Below are 15,168 nucleotides of genomic sequence, written 5' to 3' on the forward strand. Positions count from 1 at the left end.
GGTTTTGCCTGCGTGACATTTGATATTTAGGCTTACGAAGTCCCTTCATTTCACTTAAGAAAGAGGGAACTCTTAATTTTCAATGAGGGTTTACTCTCATTTGCATTCATGTCTTTTGCAAGTTGTCTGTTGTCGTGGTTTCTGTAGCAACTTCTTACTTTTTTGTGCCTTTTCTCACTTTGTTACTTTAGTTTTGTTTGGGGGTTTTGTTTTGTCTCCAAACACCCAACAATCTTGGATCTAAAAGGGTTTTGTGTTACTCAGCTCCCTTGAGATCCTTCCTTGCTTTTTTTTTTTTTTTTGAAGGCATGAATAAAGACAGAGGGTCCCCCCATGTGCACAAAAAGCCCAAAGAAAGAAAAGGAGAGAACCATGGGGAGAAAGCCGATGGATAAATCCAGCAGAAAAACTTGGGGGTCTTGGTCTCTAACCAAGGTCTTCTTGGCTGAGCTGTTCACAGAGAGAGAGCCAGGGAGGAGAGTAATGCCAGAGCTTGCTAGAAAGGCTCTCTGACGGCGGGGTCAGAAGCCAAGGCACACAAGGCTTCTCCCTCTGCTGGCACACTGGGTGCTAGATCACTAGCTACAGAGGGAAGAGTAGGGGGTGGAACAGAGAGCTTTCACTGCCATATCTCAGCCCTTCTCGTGTTTTTCTTTCTTGTCTTTAATTAGTCGCTTTGTTTCATTTGGCTGCACACTTTCAAAGCCCTCTTAATGCCCAGTTCTTCCCCTCTGTTATTCTAAGCATGTTCTGTCATCTCCTTACGATATCCCACAATACACATAATCGGTCTTGATTTTGGATGATATTTCTTTTTCTCTTTCTCCTTTTCTTGTACCGCTCCTGCTCTGTGTCTTTGAGGCAGGCCTAATCTAATCAGCGGTGGGGAGGACACGCATAGCCTGGGCCCTATAAAGGAGCCGGGGGAGCTTTAATTGGGCCTGAGCTGCTGATTGTGCTGGCATGGGGCTGGAGCCTGAAACGGGGTGTGAAAGCTCCAAACAAGCCAGCCTGCCCTCTAATTCGGCCACAGGGGTCGTTGGCTCATCGGGGCCCCCTTTTCCATGCTTCATCTCTCCGCTCTGCAGCCCCCACCGCTGCCCTTGCTTTAACAAGGCAATAGCCTTTAACATCCATCCAGCCAGAAAGAGTAGGAAATTGGCAGCTCCAGTCCAGTCAAACTAAGACAGTGGTCAGCAAAATGTGAAAAGAACCAAAAGGGGATAAGAGAGGCTTGGAAAACAAATGGGAGGAGGAGTGGAGGCTGTCATTGTGGTGGTGGTGGTGGTGGTGCTGGTGGAGGGGTGGGGCTGACCATTAACCCCGAAGGCCTTTCCCAAGTTTGAGGAAAGTCTTTTAATGGCTCAGAGAAGTTCTCAGACTCTGTTGCTTTTCTTTTTGATCACCGTGCAGCAGGGTGGAGTGGTGGCTCCTGAGCAGCTATGACTTCACCAAAAGAGGTAGTTCTTTCGCAGAAGGACGCAGAAGCATTCATCAAGTGTTTGGAAACCCCCAACTTTTGTTCACTGAATCTCTTCTGTCTTTGTCTGGCCATGACTAAGCTCGGCCGCTAACCCCATCAACACTCTTGGCTGTACCATACTTGCCAAGCATTGGACTTACAGTCCCAACTGTCTGGCTTCTCACAGGGCATTGTGTTCTCGCCAGTCCCTCCATGCCATCATGAATTATACATGTTTCCCCGCGCTGGGGTTTGCCTCGACACACCAATGCACATGCTCAAGTATTCACGTGCACACTGCTTCTCCACCCCTCTAAGGAAAGAATGTGCTTGGTTGGCAGAGCAGAGTGGCAGAGGGGCTCTTAAGGCCAGGTGCGGGGGGGGGGGGGGGGGGGGGGGGGGGGGCGAAGGGGGTAACCTGTGACTTCCAGAGCAGCTTCTGCCAGGGCTGTGAACCGCTTCAGCGCTGGCAGGCCCTGTCCCTATTCCTCTCCTCTCCTTCCCGCCTTCCATCGTTCTTATTCTCCTCTTTTCTCTCGTTCTCCCAGGGAGCTGGACCATAACGACATCTCAGGCACAATAGAGGACACCAACGGGGCCTTTTCTGGATTGGACAGCCTCATCAAGCTGTAAGTGTCTACCCTCCTTTTCATCCCTCTGTCCTGGCTTCTCTCAGCTCTCTTCAAAAAACAAAAACAGACAGAGAGGAGTGAGCTCCATCATTTTCCTGCATCCCAAAGCCATTCTAGTTTAAGTCTGTAGAGTTTGGAAATGTGAGACACCTGCCCCCCGTCAGAACCCCATGATTCACTTGAAAAGAACATGCTCACACTGAGCAATGGCTTAAAGGTCCCCTCTTCATTCATTTTATTTTTTACACAAGGCTTGCTCATGAAAAAAAGTAATTTTTTCCCTCTCCTCTCATTCTGTGGAGGCCACTTTCTCTGCAGTTCATTCTAGCTTTCATCTTGTGATTTCATTGTTTCCCTGAAGCTTTATGGGCAAACTGGGTTCTCTGTGCTGATAATGGCTGGAAAAATGAGTCATTTTTATCAGTTTTTGTTTTTTTGTTCAGGATTACTCATCAGTGTTTTCAAATGGCTTGTAAAAAGTTCAATGTCAAAAGTTAGAGAGCTGAGAAATTAGAGGGCGTGAAGTTTCTGGCAATGAGCAGCAATCATCAACCTGCAGGATGAAAAGATGATGTCCAGCCAAGATGGTTCCCAGTGTGAGCACTGCTGAAAGAAAGAATGAGCGAAAGAGGGAGAGAAAGGGCTTTTCTTTGAGCTGGCAGGGGTTCCCTCCCCAATAGGCTTATTACTATTTCTCCTCCATAGCTGCACTCCTCTCATCCCATCGTTCCCAGTCTCTGTTGTTAGGAACCGAGAGAGGGTGAAATTGAGGACTGCATTCAGTCATCAAACATCAAACGCCTCACAAGCCCCGCCCCCTGACCCTGCCCCTTTTGTCACGGCGTTGTCGGAAGCTGCCTGATGCATCCCAATGCTGGCAAAGCAAGCCATGGGAAAAAAAATAAGAGATGGGGGAAAAAAAAGAAAAGGAATCGGACATCAAAGTGTCCATTACACGAGTTCCCGTTTTAAAAAAAATGTTTTAAAGCAGCTTGTGAATGCCACCACATGAGATGGAAGTGGAGCTTACAGCTCAAAAGATGATTTTGGATTTGATTCAACTTAATTTCATTCCTTCAAAAACAAAAGATGCAAAAAATGGCAAAGAAGCCTTTCTCGTCATCCGTGCGACAGGGCAGCCATTTGTTTGTGTGTACATGTGGACGAGTTTGAACACTGGGCTCTTCTTTGTGAGCCAGCCAGCCGTGTCTCCTCTTCCTGCATAGTGAAGGCTACAAGAGGAAAGAGGAGGTGGCAGTGGGGGAGAAGGTGAAGGAAGGGGATTAAGACCCCAGATCGGAGGGAAAAGCAACTAGATTCTTGGCTTGACAGACACTCAAATGATTACACGTATGTCCTTACAAGCTCTGCAGGGAAGAACAAAAAAAAGAGTCCACACACAGCCGTGCCTGGTCATTGCTTTTAGATTCTAATAAAGATAAAAGTGGTCTTTGAGCAGCAGCACAGAGCCCAGGTGCCCCCACCCACATCCACAACCCCGTTCAATCTCCCGTACCCTTCCTCTTGGCTAATCTCCACACAGTTCAGATTTCCAATACCTCAATCCACCTCAGTCTTATCAGATTCAGCCTGGCTAATTGTGCTTCTCTCCCTGTCTTGCTCTCTCTTCTTAACCCCCCACTCCCCCACCTCAATCTATCGGCACTCTTCATGTTTGGAAACGGCAGGACTCTGTTTGGAAACAAGATCAAATCGGTGGCCAAGAAAGCCTTCTCTGGCTTGGAGACCCTGGAACACCTGTGAGTATCCCACGAGTGAGGAGGGGGGGGGGGGGGGGGGGGGGGGGGGGGGGGGGGGGGAATAAGGTTTCGTGTAAGTAAGGTTGGGGTTGCCAAAAGTAGCTGGCAGAGAGGAGGTTGCTAGCATCTTTGTAAGAGGTGAAGATGTAAGGGGGTTTTGTAAGCGTCCTAGCACAGTCTCAGATTTGGCCTTTTTTCCCGGGGCTCTGTGCAGGAACAAAATTACTGAGCATATGGTGAGCTCCATAGAAGAGATGGAATTCCTATAAGCTTTTTCACAGGACTATGTGAAATGAGGGGTGGGGAGTGATGGAAAAGCTGGAGTGTATTCTGGTACATGAAGATCTGGATATTACCACCGTGGTTTAAAGTTTGTCAGATCGTGTGCGTAGGTATGGCTATAATTTGTGTACACTTGATGAAACGGTGTGTAACGTCTCTACAGGAACTTGGGGGAGAACGCTATTCGTTCCATTCAGCCCGATGCCTTCAGTAAGATGAGGAACCTCAAAAGCCTGTGAGTTCTAACACCAATCATTCTGTGTGCAGAAACGTGTGCTTACAGAGCCAGCCAGCAGGAAATACATAAACAGATGCCATACATGTGACACGTGCTTTTCTTTTCCATCTCCTCCAGTCTCATTCAGAGCAACAGTTTGCGGTGTGACTGCCAGCTCCACTGGTTGCCCGACTGGTTGGTGGCACGCAGTTTGCAGGCCGGTATCAACGCCACCTGTGCCCACCCAGAAAGTCTGAAGGGAAAGAGCATCTTTGAGGTTCCGTCCAGCAGCTTTGTGTGCGGTGAGTTGTATGTGTGTGTCTGTGTTATGTGGCTGCGTGTGACGAGCAAGAGGCGTTCAAGGCACAGATGAATCCCGGGCAGCTTATTGCTGTTCCATTGTTTATATAGTTGCCCGTATTTGGGCGGTGTTTTTGTTTAGCTCTGCACTTGTGTGTTTTATTTTCTCCCTTTCCCTTTAAAATAACTGCCCTCACACTTATTCTGTCTTGTTTTTAACACCCAACTTCCTGTCCTTCCTCCATTGCTTTTTTTTAGATGACCTCCCCAAGCCTCAGATCACCGTACAGCCAGAAAACACAGTGACAGTCCTCGGTAGTGAGGTTCGCCTCACCTGTACAGCTGCCAGCAGCAGTTCCTCCCCCATGACCTTTGCCTGGCGTAAGGACCAGGAGCTCCTTCGTAACGCCGAAATGGAGAACTATGCCCATGTGCGTGCTCACCACCAGGGTGCGACGCCAGATTTGCCGGGTGCAGGAGGAGGAGGCGTGATGGAGTACACTACAATCCTGCACCTGCGCCACGTCACTTTTGCCCACGAGGGTCGTTACCAGTGCATCATCACCAACCACTTTGGCTCCACCTACTCAAGCAAGGCCCGGGTCATCGTCAATGGTATGTCGTTAATGGCTTCTTATCATAGTCACCATCATCTATATGACTATTTAAGGAGCTCGTTGGGTCATTGCAATTGCAAAAATGTATTTGTTTTAAATTGATCATTCATTTATTGAAACTGAGAAACAGAAGAATTTTAGTGATGCAGTGACATGTTCGGATAGGCAGGAGAAATCGCCAGGATCTCGGCTGATATGTGTGTTGATTACACAATTTCCACGATTTTATATTGTTTCAACTGTTTATATTATATTTAACTCAATTTTGAAAGAGTGGGCCCACACTGAGCTCTTCCTTGGCTACAGTAAAGTCTCCTCTCTCTGTCGCTGCCTCTCGCTCTCTCCCTCTGTGAGCGTCCATCTTTCCTAAGTTGGTATTTGGAACAAATTGATTTAGCTGCATGTCATCGCTGACAGGGTTGATCTCTTCTGCGCTCTGGCAGGGAACCAAACTCTGAATAAATACTGTCCAACTGCAGAAAAGCAGTGTGAAAAAGTCTCCATCAGACCTTTGGCTTCTTCTTAGCTCTCTCTGTTGCTCCTTGCTCATAGCAGATCATATGTTTTCTGCCTATAAGGTTGTAGGGTGCTTACCTAACAATATAATGTCCAATCAAACTGAATTCAGTTTTTGTCAAAATGATTTTCCTGCCTGTTGTTTTGGCATACTCGTGTATAAGGTAAGGCTTCCTGCTATTCTAACTGGAAGTTCCTTGATTTGAATGTCAGCAGCAGCTGGAAAAATGAATGAGCAGCTCTGTGATTCTTTACAACTGCTGTCGAAGTTCTTTATCCAAAACTGTTCGAGCAGACTGAGCAAAAGTATTTGTCTGTATCAAAGGTCAATCTGTTTTGATCCACCAATACTGAAGGAATTTTGCGGATTTTCCATCCATAGTTCTGCCGTCCTTTGTGAAGACTCCCAGGGACAGCACCATCCGAACCGGCCACACCGCCAGGCTGGAGTGCGCTGCAGAGGGTCACCCGGCGCCTCAGATCGCCTGGCAGAAGGACGGCGGCACAGATTTCCCCGCTGCCCGCGAACGTCGAATGCACGTCATGCCAGACGATGACGTATTCTTCATCATGGACGTCAAGCCGGAAGACATGGGCGTTTACAGCTGCACCGCCAAAAACACAGCGGGCACGGTCTCTGCCAACGCAACCCTCACCGTGCTGGGTAAGAGCTGTGAATTCAGCACATTGTCCCATCTTAGGCTTGTGCTGTGCAGTCCCGCAGTTTCAAAAACGAGCCCTTGCAAATAGCCGGGTGCTCGTTGGGGAATCGGTCAGTCCGAGGCAGAATGAGAATCTTTATATTTTGCTTTCTCGCCAGCTGTGGCTTTGCTGCAGGTCAGGGGTTAGAGGTCAAAGTTAGGGGTCAAAGGAGGGATGCTGGGGGATCGAGGGGGATTCACAGAGGGGTGTTTGTTAGACATTTACCACCCCCCCCCCCCCTTCTCCTCTCTCTGTGTGAGGGACAGTCATAGCTGCTTCACTGCATGCCTCAGTGCTCCCAGTTTATTGGCTGTTTTACACTGTTAAACAAAACAGAGCTTCTCTCCTATAACCACCTCAGCACATAGCTCATCTTTGTCCTTAACCTACTGTTGTACAGAGAGCCCGCAGATGGCAATTTCTATATTTAAAATACTGGTTTAGTATCACATTTGCATGTTGTTGAGGGATTAACCCACATAACAGTGCAGAATACTGAAGCAAGCTACCATACCTCCACGCTGAATGGGCAGTGTTTTGGTCTGAGTGATGGAGAAGGAGGGGTAGCCTGTAGTCGAGGGGCCCCTGTCGGAAAGAAAGTGGTGGGGGAGAAAAATGGGAGCCAAAGAAGAACTGCAGTGGTGGAAGTGTGGAGGGGGGGGGTTAAAGGGAATTTAGAGAAAAAGAGTTGAGGGGGTAGTAGAGAGAGAGAGAGAAGGAGGGAGAAAGTATTGATAGGCCCACTGAAGTGGGTTAAGTGAAATCTCTTAATCTGTGTACGTCCCACTGTGAAGGGAAGTGCTCAGTCTGAGAGGAGAGGCCACCTTTAACATGCACACCATCGCTCAGTCCAGTGTGCTCAATTCATCTTCTTCATTCCTCTGAAGAAGATTCTGCCCCAACAGAAATGTTGTTGGTGCCACAGTCAAAAAGGTTTGAAGTTTCAGGAGATTTTAGACTTCAACGGCATTGCATTTGTATCAATGTCATTCTTAGAAGAGAGATAAGCTTTCAGTGGCTGGACATCTCAGTTTGTATGCAGACTGTCCAACTGAATCACCACAATCCAGCAGTCTGTAATTGATATAGTGAACAGTCGATGTTAAAGAAAACTGTAGAACCGCTGACACCATGGAAAAAAAGAAATCACTGACCTCAGGAACCCTGCAGCCTTTTATGATAAAACTCATCACCCCACTCTTCCACAGAAACACCCCACTTGGCCCAGGACCTGGAGGACCGCAGCGTTGCAGTCGGGGACACGGTGGCCCTGCAGTGCAAAGCCCTCGGCAGCCCGCCCCCGCGCATCACCTGGCTGCGCCACGACCAGCCGCTGCGCCCCTCTGACAGACACCACTTCACGCCGGGGAACCAGCTGCTGGTCATCGGCTCTGCCTCGCTGGAGGACGCCGGGCGCTACACCTGCCTCATGTCCAACACCCTGGGCACAGAGCGTGCTCACAGCCAGCTGGTGGTGACTCAGCGCAGGAGCACTTGCACCGCAACAACGGGCCCGAGCACGGTCACTATAGGGATCATTGTTATCGCTGTGGTTACAAGTATTGTGGTGACGTCGCTGGTGTGGGTGTGCATCATCTACCAGACGAGGAAAAAAAGCGAGGACTGCAGTGTGACCAACACGGGTGAGCTTGGAATGGAGCTCAAAACACATATTTGATCTAAAATAGAAGAAGATACTAAAACAGCATGTGTGCCACAGTTCTGGCTCTGATGTCTGCCTCTTCTCTGTCCCAGATGAGACGATTGTTCATCCAGACGTATCCAGCTACCTCTCCTCCCAGGGCACTCTGTCCGAGCGGCAGGATGTGTGCATCCGCGTGGAGGCCGGCGGTGGACCTCAGCCCAACGGACACGTTGTAGACACCACAGGTATCGTTAAAAGTTCACTCTTTGCTTCCGAATGTTTGCACTACAGCCAGCAGTTTCTCCCACTTCCCTTGGTGTGTTGCATAATGATGAAAGGAGTGCTGCTGCTCTGGAAAGACCAGTATTTGATCAGTATTAAAAATAATCACAGCAGACACCCTCACCACAATGCTGGCACACAGTTGATGACTTTCTGCCTCCAAATCACTTGTTTTTCTCGCTGTGGCTGCCTGCAGGTTTCGATGGTGCGGTGCTGTGCACAGACTGTATGGAGAATGGGAACAGCTACTCCAAAGATCCCGACTACCTGGCCCATGGGTTTGGTCCTGCTGCAGGCATGGAGTACCAGCAGCAGCTTATTCCACCACCCTACTCTTACTGTCACCCACGGGAACAGCATGATCCCGGGTCACACACAACCCCGCTCTGCAACGGCACCCCCAACAGGATCCGAAAGAACTCTGAAGGATCAGCGTTGCCAAAAAACCACAATACAACACTGAACCAATACGATAGAAAAGGTATGGTGATTAATGTTGTGAGTTTAACTGTGCTTTTAAAGTTTTGGGGGGAAAAGCCCTCAGCAAAACAAATGCCAGCAACTTTATCCAATAAATCCACTACACTTCTTAAAGCTCTGCACTATCCCACAGGAATATCACTTATAGTAGGTGATACCATGAGAAGCTAGCAGCAATTATGGAGTTCTCTCTCTGCAAATACCTTTGAATGTGATTGTTGATTGATTGTCTCCTACGGCATCTGAAAGTGTATCATAGTTACACACCCAGAGCCCCTCAGGATATCTACCTAAAACAAAAATACCAGAAAAAGCAGCAGTGACTTCTCCCTCCTGCTCATGCACGCCCAGGCCTGTTGTGGGATTCAGCTCCTTCAGTTATACCAGTGGTATTGGGCTTTGAATACTATAGTTCTCACCTCCGCATGCAAACCCAGCTCTACGCACACGTTCTACTGCCTCGCTTTCCCAAAGCTGAACACATATTTGTCTTTGTATGTGTCACGTCAGTGACTCTGCCTTTCTTCTCTGTTTCAGCAGTGAGCAGAGCAGGGCAGACAAAGGCGAGCTCTCCATCACAGGAAGACTCCTTCCACAAGCCGGTGAAGTTGGCCGGCTTGACGAGCCACGGATGCACCGACACTGACTGTGAGCCTGAGCTCAGGCAGACTCTGCTGTCCAATGGACACGCCCTCAGAGCCTCTCAGAATGAGAGCGCCTCTCTAAGGAGAGCCAGTGACTAGCAGCCCAAAATGTGGACTTCTGACTTTTTAAAGTTTTTTTTTCTTGCACTGGGAAATAACCTGCTACCTCATATCGAGGCAAACAGTCCTGAGCCTCCTGGAGCTGAACTGACAGGGAGGACACGGATTTGGGGGGGGGGCATCCGGAGTTTGAAGGCGGAGCTTGTGTGGGTGGCGTCCCATCTGAGCGTATCAGCTGTATATAGTTAAAAACCTTCCTTTGGGAGGTGGCCGCTAAAAAATTCTAGCTCCAAAAAAACCAAAAAAAAAAAAGTGACTTGCATTTGAAGCATGTAAATGTAGGGAATCTTGTACAATATGTATGTGCAAAGGGTAAAAAAGAGAAATATGCCTTTGGGACTTTTAACTGTACATAAGAGTTTTCTTATATATTATATAACTTTTACAAAAGAGTGTTTAAATATATGTGCATGGCAAAGAAAGGAGTGATGGTATTTTTTATTTTTCTTACAAAAAAGAGACCCCCCCCCCCCCCCCCCCAACCTTTTTTTCAGCTTTTACCAACATTTCAGCTGCAGTGCCTTATTGCATGAGCAAAGAAAACTCAAGTTGTAATAGCATATATCTGTGAGAGATCCTGGTACACGTTCTATCGCAAACAAAACACTTGATCGCACTTGAATGTTTTGGGTTTTTTTTTTTTTTGGTTTGGTTGTTTTTGGGACAAACGCTGCCAGCTGTGGCCTTACAGAAACACAATTCACATCCACTGTTATTGCATGAAGGAAGAGCTTTGATGCTAATTATTTAGGTACGTTACATGGATGCGAGCGGTCGGTTAAAGCACTTTTTTTCATACTCACTTCATAAACATGCGGACTGTGTACACGATCTGCCGATAGGAATGCAGGAACCTCCTCTGTGCGAGGAGACATTCCGCCTATCTTGACGCACTAAAGTCAGCAGTACATACTGTACCCTTAAGGCTCTTCCACCTGTTTCACAATACTACACGTTACTGCAGAGCTGCTCAGATCTGGCTGGGATTGTTTATGTTTAAAGAGGACTTATTATACTTTTCCTTTATGTGTAATATGCTGTTAGTGTTGGATGCTCATATTAGATGTAGCCAAAGTTTTCAAATAACAAGGTCACTGCGTGTTGAAGTAATCCCTATGAGCCCAAAGCTGAGGCTTCAGACTGCTCCGTTTCCACCCACCTGCTGTTCAGACCTTCTGTTTGCCAGGGGTTGGCTTGTTTCAGAGGATGATCTGAGTGGGCTGCTCTAAGGCCCGGCATAAAAACATAAATAATTAATTATTTTGAACTGTGAATCGTGCAAAGCTGCTCTAGTTGATGCCAATAATATACGAAAAATAGAGAGAGAGAGAGATCTGTAATAAGCATAATAGGTCCTCTTTAAGTTTGATTCTTTATTTGTCCCAGAAAGTGACTTTGGCACAAATCTGCAACCACATGTGGCTGCTAACAGCTAACAGCTGTTACTTGGAAGCTGCAAGAGCCAGTAATAATCTCCCAGTGCGACTGCGTGACACCTGTCACGAGTTACAGCCGCATTCATAACCCAGGCCACAATTTTTGACGTTTAATTGGCCGGATGCCTCCATTTTTTTTTTTTTTTTCTTTCTAAAATCTGAATGCTACGAATTTAGCGAAAGGTGCAGAATGATGATGTGTCATTGTGTTACTGCTGTACTATGGATCGACATCCAGGGGAGGGTTGTGCGTTCAGGAGCAAAATGGCCAGTACTCCACCTGAATCACTGCCACTGAGTAATGATTCATGCCTGAGGTAGCTAAAGGTGCAGCCTGCTGCTGCAAACTATTAGGGAAGCTTGTGAAATGTGCTCTAACCAAACACCCACGACTGTCACGGTCCCTGAATACACTGGGTCACCAATCGGCATTTTCTAATGTGCGTCCCCCTCCCCTCAAGCTGAACTGTGTTCTGTAACAAGTGGCCTTATCGAGGTAAGCTGGAGGACGTGCTCCTCTGGTTACACCTGATAGCACTTACTGAGATGATTTTTACCAGCAAGACCAAACGGAGAACCTTTTTTTTTTTTTTTTTTTTGGGAAAAAAAAAAACAGTAGGTAAAAGGGACTCGAAGGTGCAGTTCATATCCTGAGTAATTTATTGATGCAGACTGTCTGAAGCCATTGTACCAATGTCAAAGTTAAAACAGTGAAGTGTCTAACATGGCATTGAAGTGTCTAATAAAATCCCGTTTTGCTATTATTACCAGTGCCGGGCCTTGTTTTTTTGCTCATAAAAGCACAAAGGGAGGATGTTGTTTCGACATTATCGCAAACAGCTGAGTTAGCGTTTAGCGCTGCTCTCCTGTCTCAGTGGTTGTGGAGAAGCCATCAATTCAAATGGAGCATGCACAAAGACAGGGAATCCAGAGCCCTTGATCTTCAAAGAAGTCTAGTAGCTACACACACACACACACACACGCCTATACACACACAAAAAGCTAATCTTCCAAACAGGAATGTCTCTTGGCTCCTTGGAGCTCCAAAGACAGCAGGCATTTTTTTTTTTCCTTCTGCGGGCTGTTAAAAATATTTGCTGTTGAGTCGGGTCTGACTGAGGGTCAGGATGTGCATTCCAGATGGACGTTTGTCACCAGATGATTGACATGCCCCTGGCCGTGGCCTCCACCAATCACACACCGACCATTGTTGTGCAACAGCGTAGTGACAAGCAGCATGACAAACAGTCCCACCTGTGAGGCCATTCATCTCCCACCCCCTGCTCCCGCCAGGTTTTGTCCTTCCAGTCAGACCTGCTGAAGGATGACATAAAGTAACACACCGAAAACACACCGATACCTAACTGTTCTTCCATATGCCAGCTGAATAATCCTTCAATAAGATGTACTGGAGTCTTCTTTTTAAATGTTACATTAAGTTGTCCTCTTGTTTTGAAAGCATGAGGAAAGAAAAAGGAAAAAAAAAAACCTGCCACACAGGAAATCACATCACGTAACCATTAAATGAAACCCAGAGAGATCCAAACTTGTCTTATATCTTGTCCTCGTGGCCTGGTCGCACAGCAGCTCTGTGGTCCAGGAGTTGGAAACTGCTGCTCCAATAAACAAGATCAAAGACAGAGTCAAATGTGCACGAGCTTACCTCTGCTTGATCTAGTCATGCAGATCGGTTCAGTTCTGGGACTGAACTGCTGATATCTCACAACCTCAGGAAACTAAATCAAAACCAGCTGCTCAAATAAAATGAAGCTTCTTTGTGAAATCTGGCGTACCGACCCCTTCAGTGACTACGCCTTATCGAGTAAATGGAGCGTAAGTAATTTATAACCATTGAGATACACGACTTAAACAGCATGTTGACCAGTTTCATGACTTCCAATCAGGCTGATCTTTTATTTTGACAGTGTTTGATTTGAATATTTGTACAGTCACTTTCTTCACGTTATAGTTTTCATACCTTTAGAAAATCTGCACCTACATACAACTGCAGTAAGGACAAGAGGAAACAGCTAGCACGGCTTTCTATAAATGCCTATTAGCACTTGTACAGAACATCAGTATTAAAACTACTCCATTAGAATCCCATCATGTGTTCAGTCCATCTCCAAACACTCTGCTCATGTTGCACGTCTTTGTTCAAAGCAGTTAACAGGGTTTGAACTTGAATTTGGTCGCTGCTCAATGGAACTCGATATGCGGTCCAAAGAGACGTTGATAGTGAAGGAGACCGACATTAGGCTGAAAAAACTCAAAGAAATCAGAGAGAGAGAGCAAAAACTTCAGGGGCTGCCAAATCATAAATGTGATACACTCCTAAAAAGACTCCACGCGCTGGTCAGCTCAGAAACACTAAAAGATCTGAAGGACCAGAGAAGACAAAAGTGCATGATGGCAGAATTGTTTCCACGGTTAAGAAAAACATCGAAGCAAGTCGAGAACACTCAAAGAGGAAGGCGCATCATCGTCAAAGTCTACAATCAAGAGGCACCTTCATCAGTGTAAATACAGAGGGTTTACAACAAGGTTCAAAACACTGGTTACACTCAAGTACAAGAAGGCCAGATTAGACTTCGAAAGAAAATATCTAAAAAAAAAAAAGAATCACACGTACGGATTGTTTTTGACAAAAGCTTCAGATAAGTGCACCTCAGAACAACCACGAAGCCGATCGAGCTGACTTTTCTATTAATCTGCAACCGAAATACAAAGGCAAAAGAGAAACAGGAGACATGTTGGCCTCTAAAGCTCTGCTGTCAAATGTTTTACTTGTACAATATTTGGTATACTGGAGCGGAAATTAATTTGGCTGTAGGTCAAGTTTTGGTAGAACACACCTTCTGATAAACTGAAAGCCTTGTTAACTGAATAAAGAGTTCACTGTTTCAGGTGGATGAGGTCAGTTTTTTTCCAGCAGGATTGGAACAATAGTGAGAGATTACTGCATCTCTCTGGTGGGTCTTTAAAGCAGGTGGCTTAGTTTAATAGAGAGGAGAAAACATGGATGAAACACTAAAATGATCATTAATCCAAGAAGGGAAATTCCACAGGGAGACAAAGGAAACACAAGCCTCACTCAAAAGATACAAAGAGACAGTTTTAATAACATAACTCACTCACACATACATTAAACATAAAGTCACTGCTCCTACAATGACTCTGCTCTCTTGGATGATACAGTGTAGCTTCATTTCAACAGACTACTGTGGTGGTTTGAGCGGCTCATCAACTCAGTCCGCCAATAAGCAGGAACTTGGCGCTCCGGGTAATGCTGTCAACCGTGTGAGCGGCTCTGCTCTGAGCACCTCGTTCCTCGGGGCACAGCAGCGTGCCGGGACCTCCGCTTCCAGAGACGCTTTCCCTGCTGTTCTGGTTCTCTCCATCAGGTCAGGACTGGGGACAGTGACAGGTCGTGCTGCTATAGCAGAGTGCGGCGGACCTTCTCGTAGGCTCCGAGGAAGATGAAACCGCCCAAGCTGATGAAAGTCATCCTTGGTATGCTGCCAGCAAACAGACTGGAGAAAGAGGAAAAGAGCAGCATTTACTTTAAAAAAAAAAAAAAAAAAAAAGACATTTTTCCAACATTTATTTGAGGACTCTACGAGCATCTACAGTGCTTCTCTGCAAAATGCAGCAAAGAGCAACCAAGTATCAGTCCACTTTGCTCTTACTCTTATTTAAAATGTGTTGGGACAACTCACTATTTAGCTGATTTACAGATAAATAAATCACCAAATGTTTGGACATCAAACACTCAATAATTTAAGCTGGTGCCACCTTCTCAAAGGAAAGAATATACATCACTGCAGAGTGAATATGTTTTACAGAAGTTGTGTAGAATAAGAGTTAAAACTGAAACACGGTCAAAAAGAGACATTCATTGTCAAACTTTGTTAACTCTGTTGCAAATGAATTCAATAATATTAATTAATCAAGATAAACATTAAGAATACTGCAGATTTATTGTGCATATTTTTTTTTTTTGCAGGGTTTCTGCAGCAGTCCATGTGTACAAAGGTTATTTTTCCTGCACTCATGTGGAAATTAAAAAATGT

General features: G+C 46.2%; 2 protein-coding genes across 10 annotated transcripts in view; one reads left to right on the forward strand and one right to left on the reverse strand.

The window, feature by feature from the left end:
- The window catches only part of lrig1 (leucine-rich repeats and immunoglobulin-like domains 1), a 35,633-nt gene extending 23,937 nt beyond the window's left edge, over nucleotides 1-11,696 (forward strand). For 4 of the 7 annotated variants that reach the window (XM_030729999.1, XM_030730002.1, XM_030730006.1 and 1 more), the window contains 10 exons: nucleotides 2,011-2,091; nucleotides 3,783-3,854; nucleotides 4,300-4,371; nucleotides 4,492-4,655; nucleotides 4,912-5,268; nucleotides 6,169-6,450; nucleotides 7,697-8,131; nucleotides 8,244-8,378; nucleotides 8,612-8,896; nucleotides 9,433-10,081. In XM_030729999.1, the coding sequence (XP_030585859.1) occupies nucleotides 2,011-2,091; nucleotides 3,783-3,854; nucleotides 4,300-4,371; nucleotides 4,492-4,655; nucleotides 4,912-5,268; nucleotides 6,169-6,450; nucleotides 7,697-8,131; nucleotides 8,244-8,378; nucleotides 8,612-8,896; nucleotides 9,433-9,638 (2,089 nt within the window). In that variant the 3' untranslated portion in view covers nucleotides 9,639-10,081. Of the gene's footprint in view, nucleotides 1-2,010; nucleotides 2,092-3,782; nucleotides 3,855-4,299; nucleotides 4,372-4,491; nucleotides 4,656-4,911; nucleotides 5,269-6,168; nucleotides 6,451-7,696; nucleotides 8,132-8,243; nucleotides 8,379-8,611; nucleotides 8,897-9,432; nucleotides 10,082-10,206 lie in introns of those variants that run through there. The other 3 variants (XM_030730003.1, XM_030730004.1, XM_030730000.1) reach the window with 3 other exon arrangements.
- Nucleotides 11,697-13,601: 1,905 nt separating this feature from the next.
- The window catches only part of slc25a26 (solute carrier family 25 member 26), a 56,448-nt gene continuing 54,881 nt past the window's right edge, over nucleotides 13,602-15,168 (reverse strand). For 2 of the 3 annotated variants that reach the window (XM_030730419.1, XM_030730418.1), the window contains one exon: nucleotides 14,387-14,628. In XM_030730419.1, the coding sequence (XP_030586279.1) occupies nucleotides 14,532-14,628 (97 nt within the window). In that variant the 3' untranslated portion in view covers nucleotides 14,387-14,531. Of the gene's footprint in view, nucleotides 14,629-15,168 lie in introns of all 3 variants that reach the window. The other variant, XM_030730417.1, reaches the window with a different exon arrangement.

Source organism: Archocentrus centrarchus, chromosome 5 (assembly GCF_007364275.1).
Source record: "Archocentrus centrarchus isolate MPI-CPG fArcCen1 chromosome 5, fArcCen1, whole genome shotgun sequence".
NCBI classification, from domain to species: domain Eukaryota; kingdom Metazoa; phylum Chordata; class Actinopteri; order Cichliformes; family Cichlidae; genus Archocentrus; species Archocentrus centrarchus.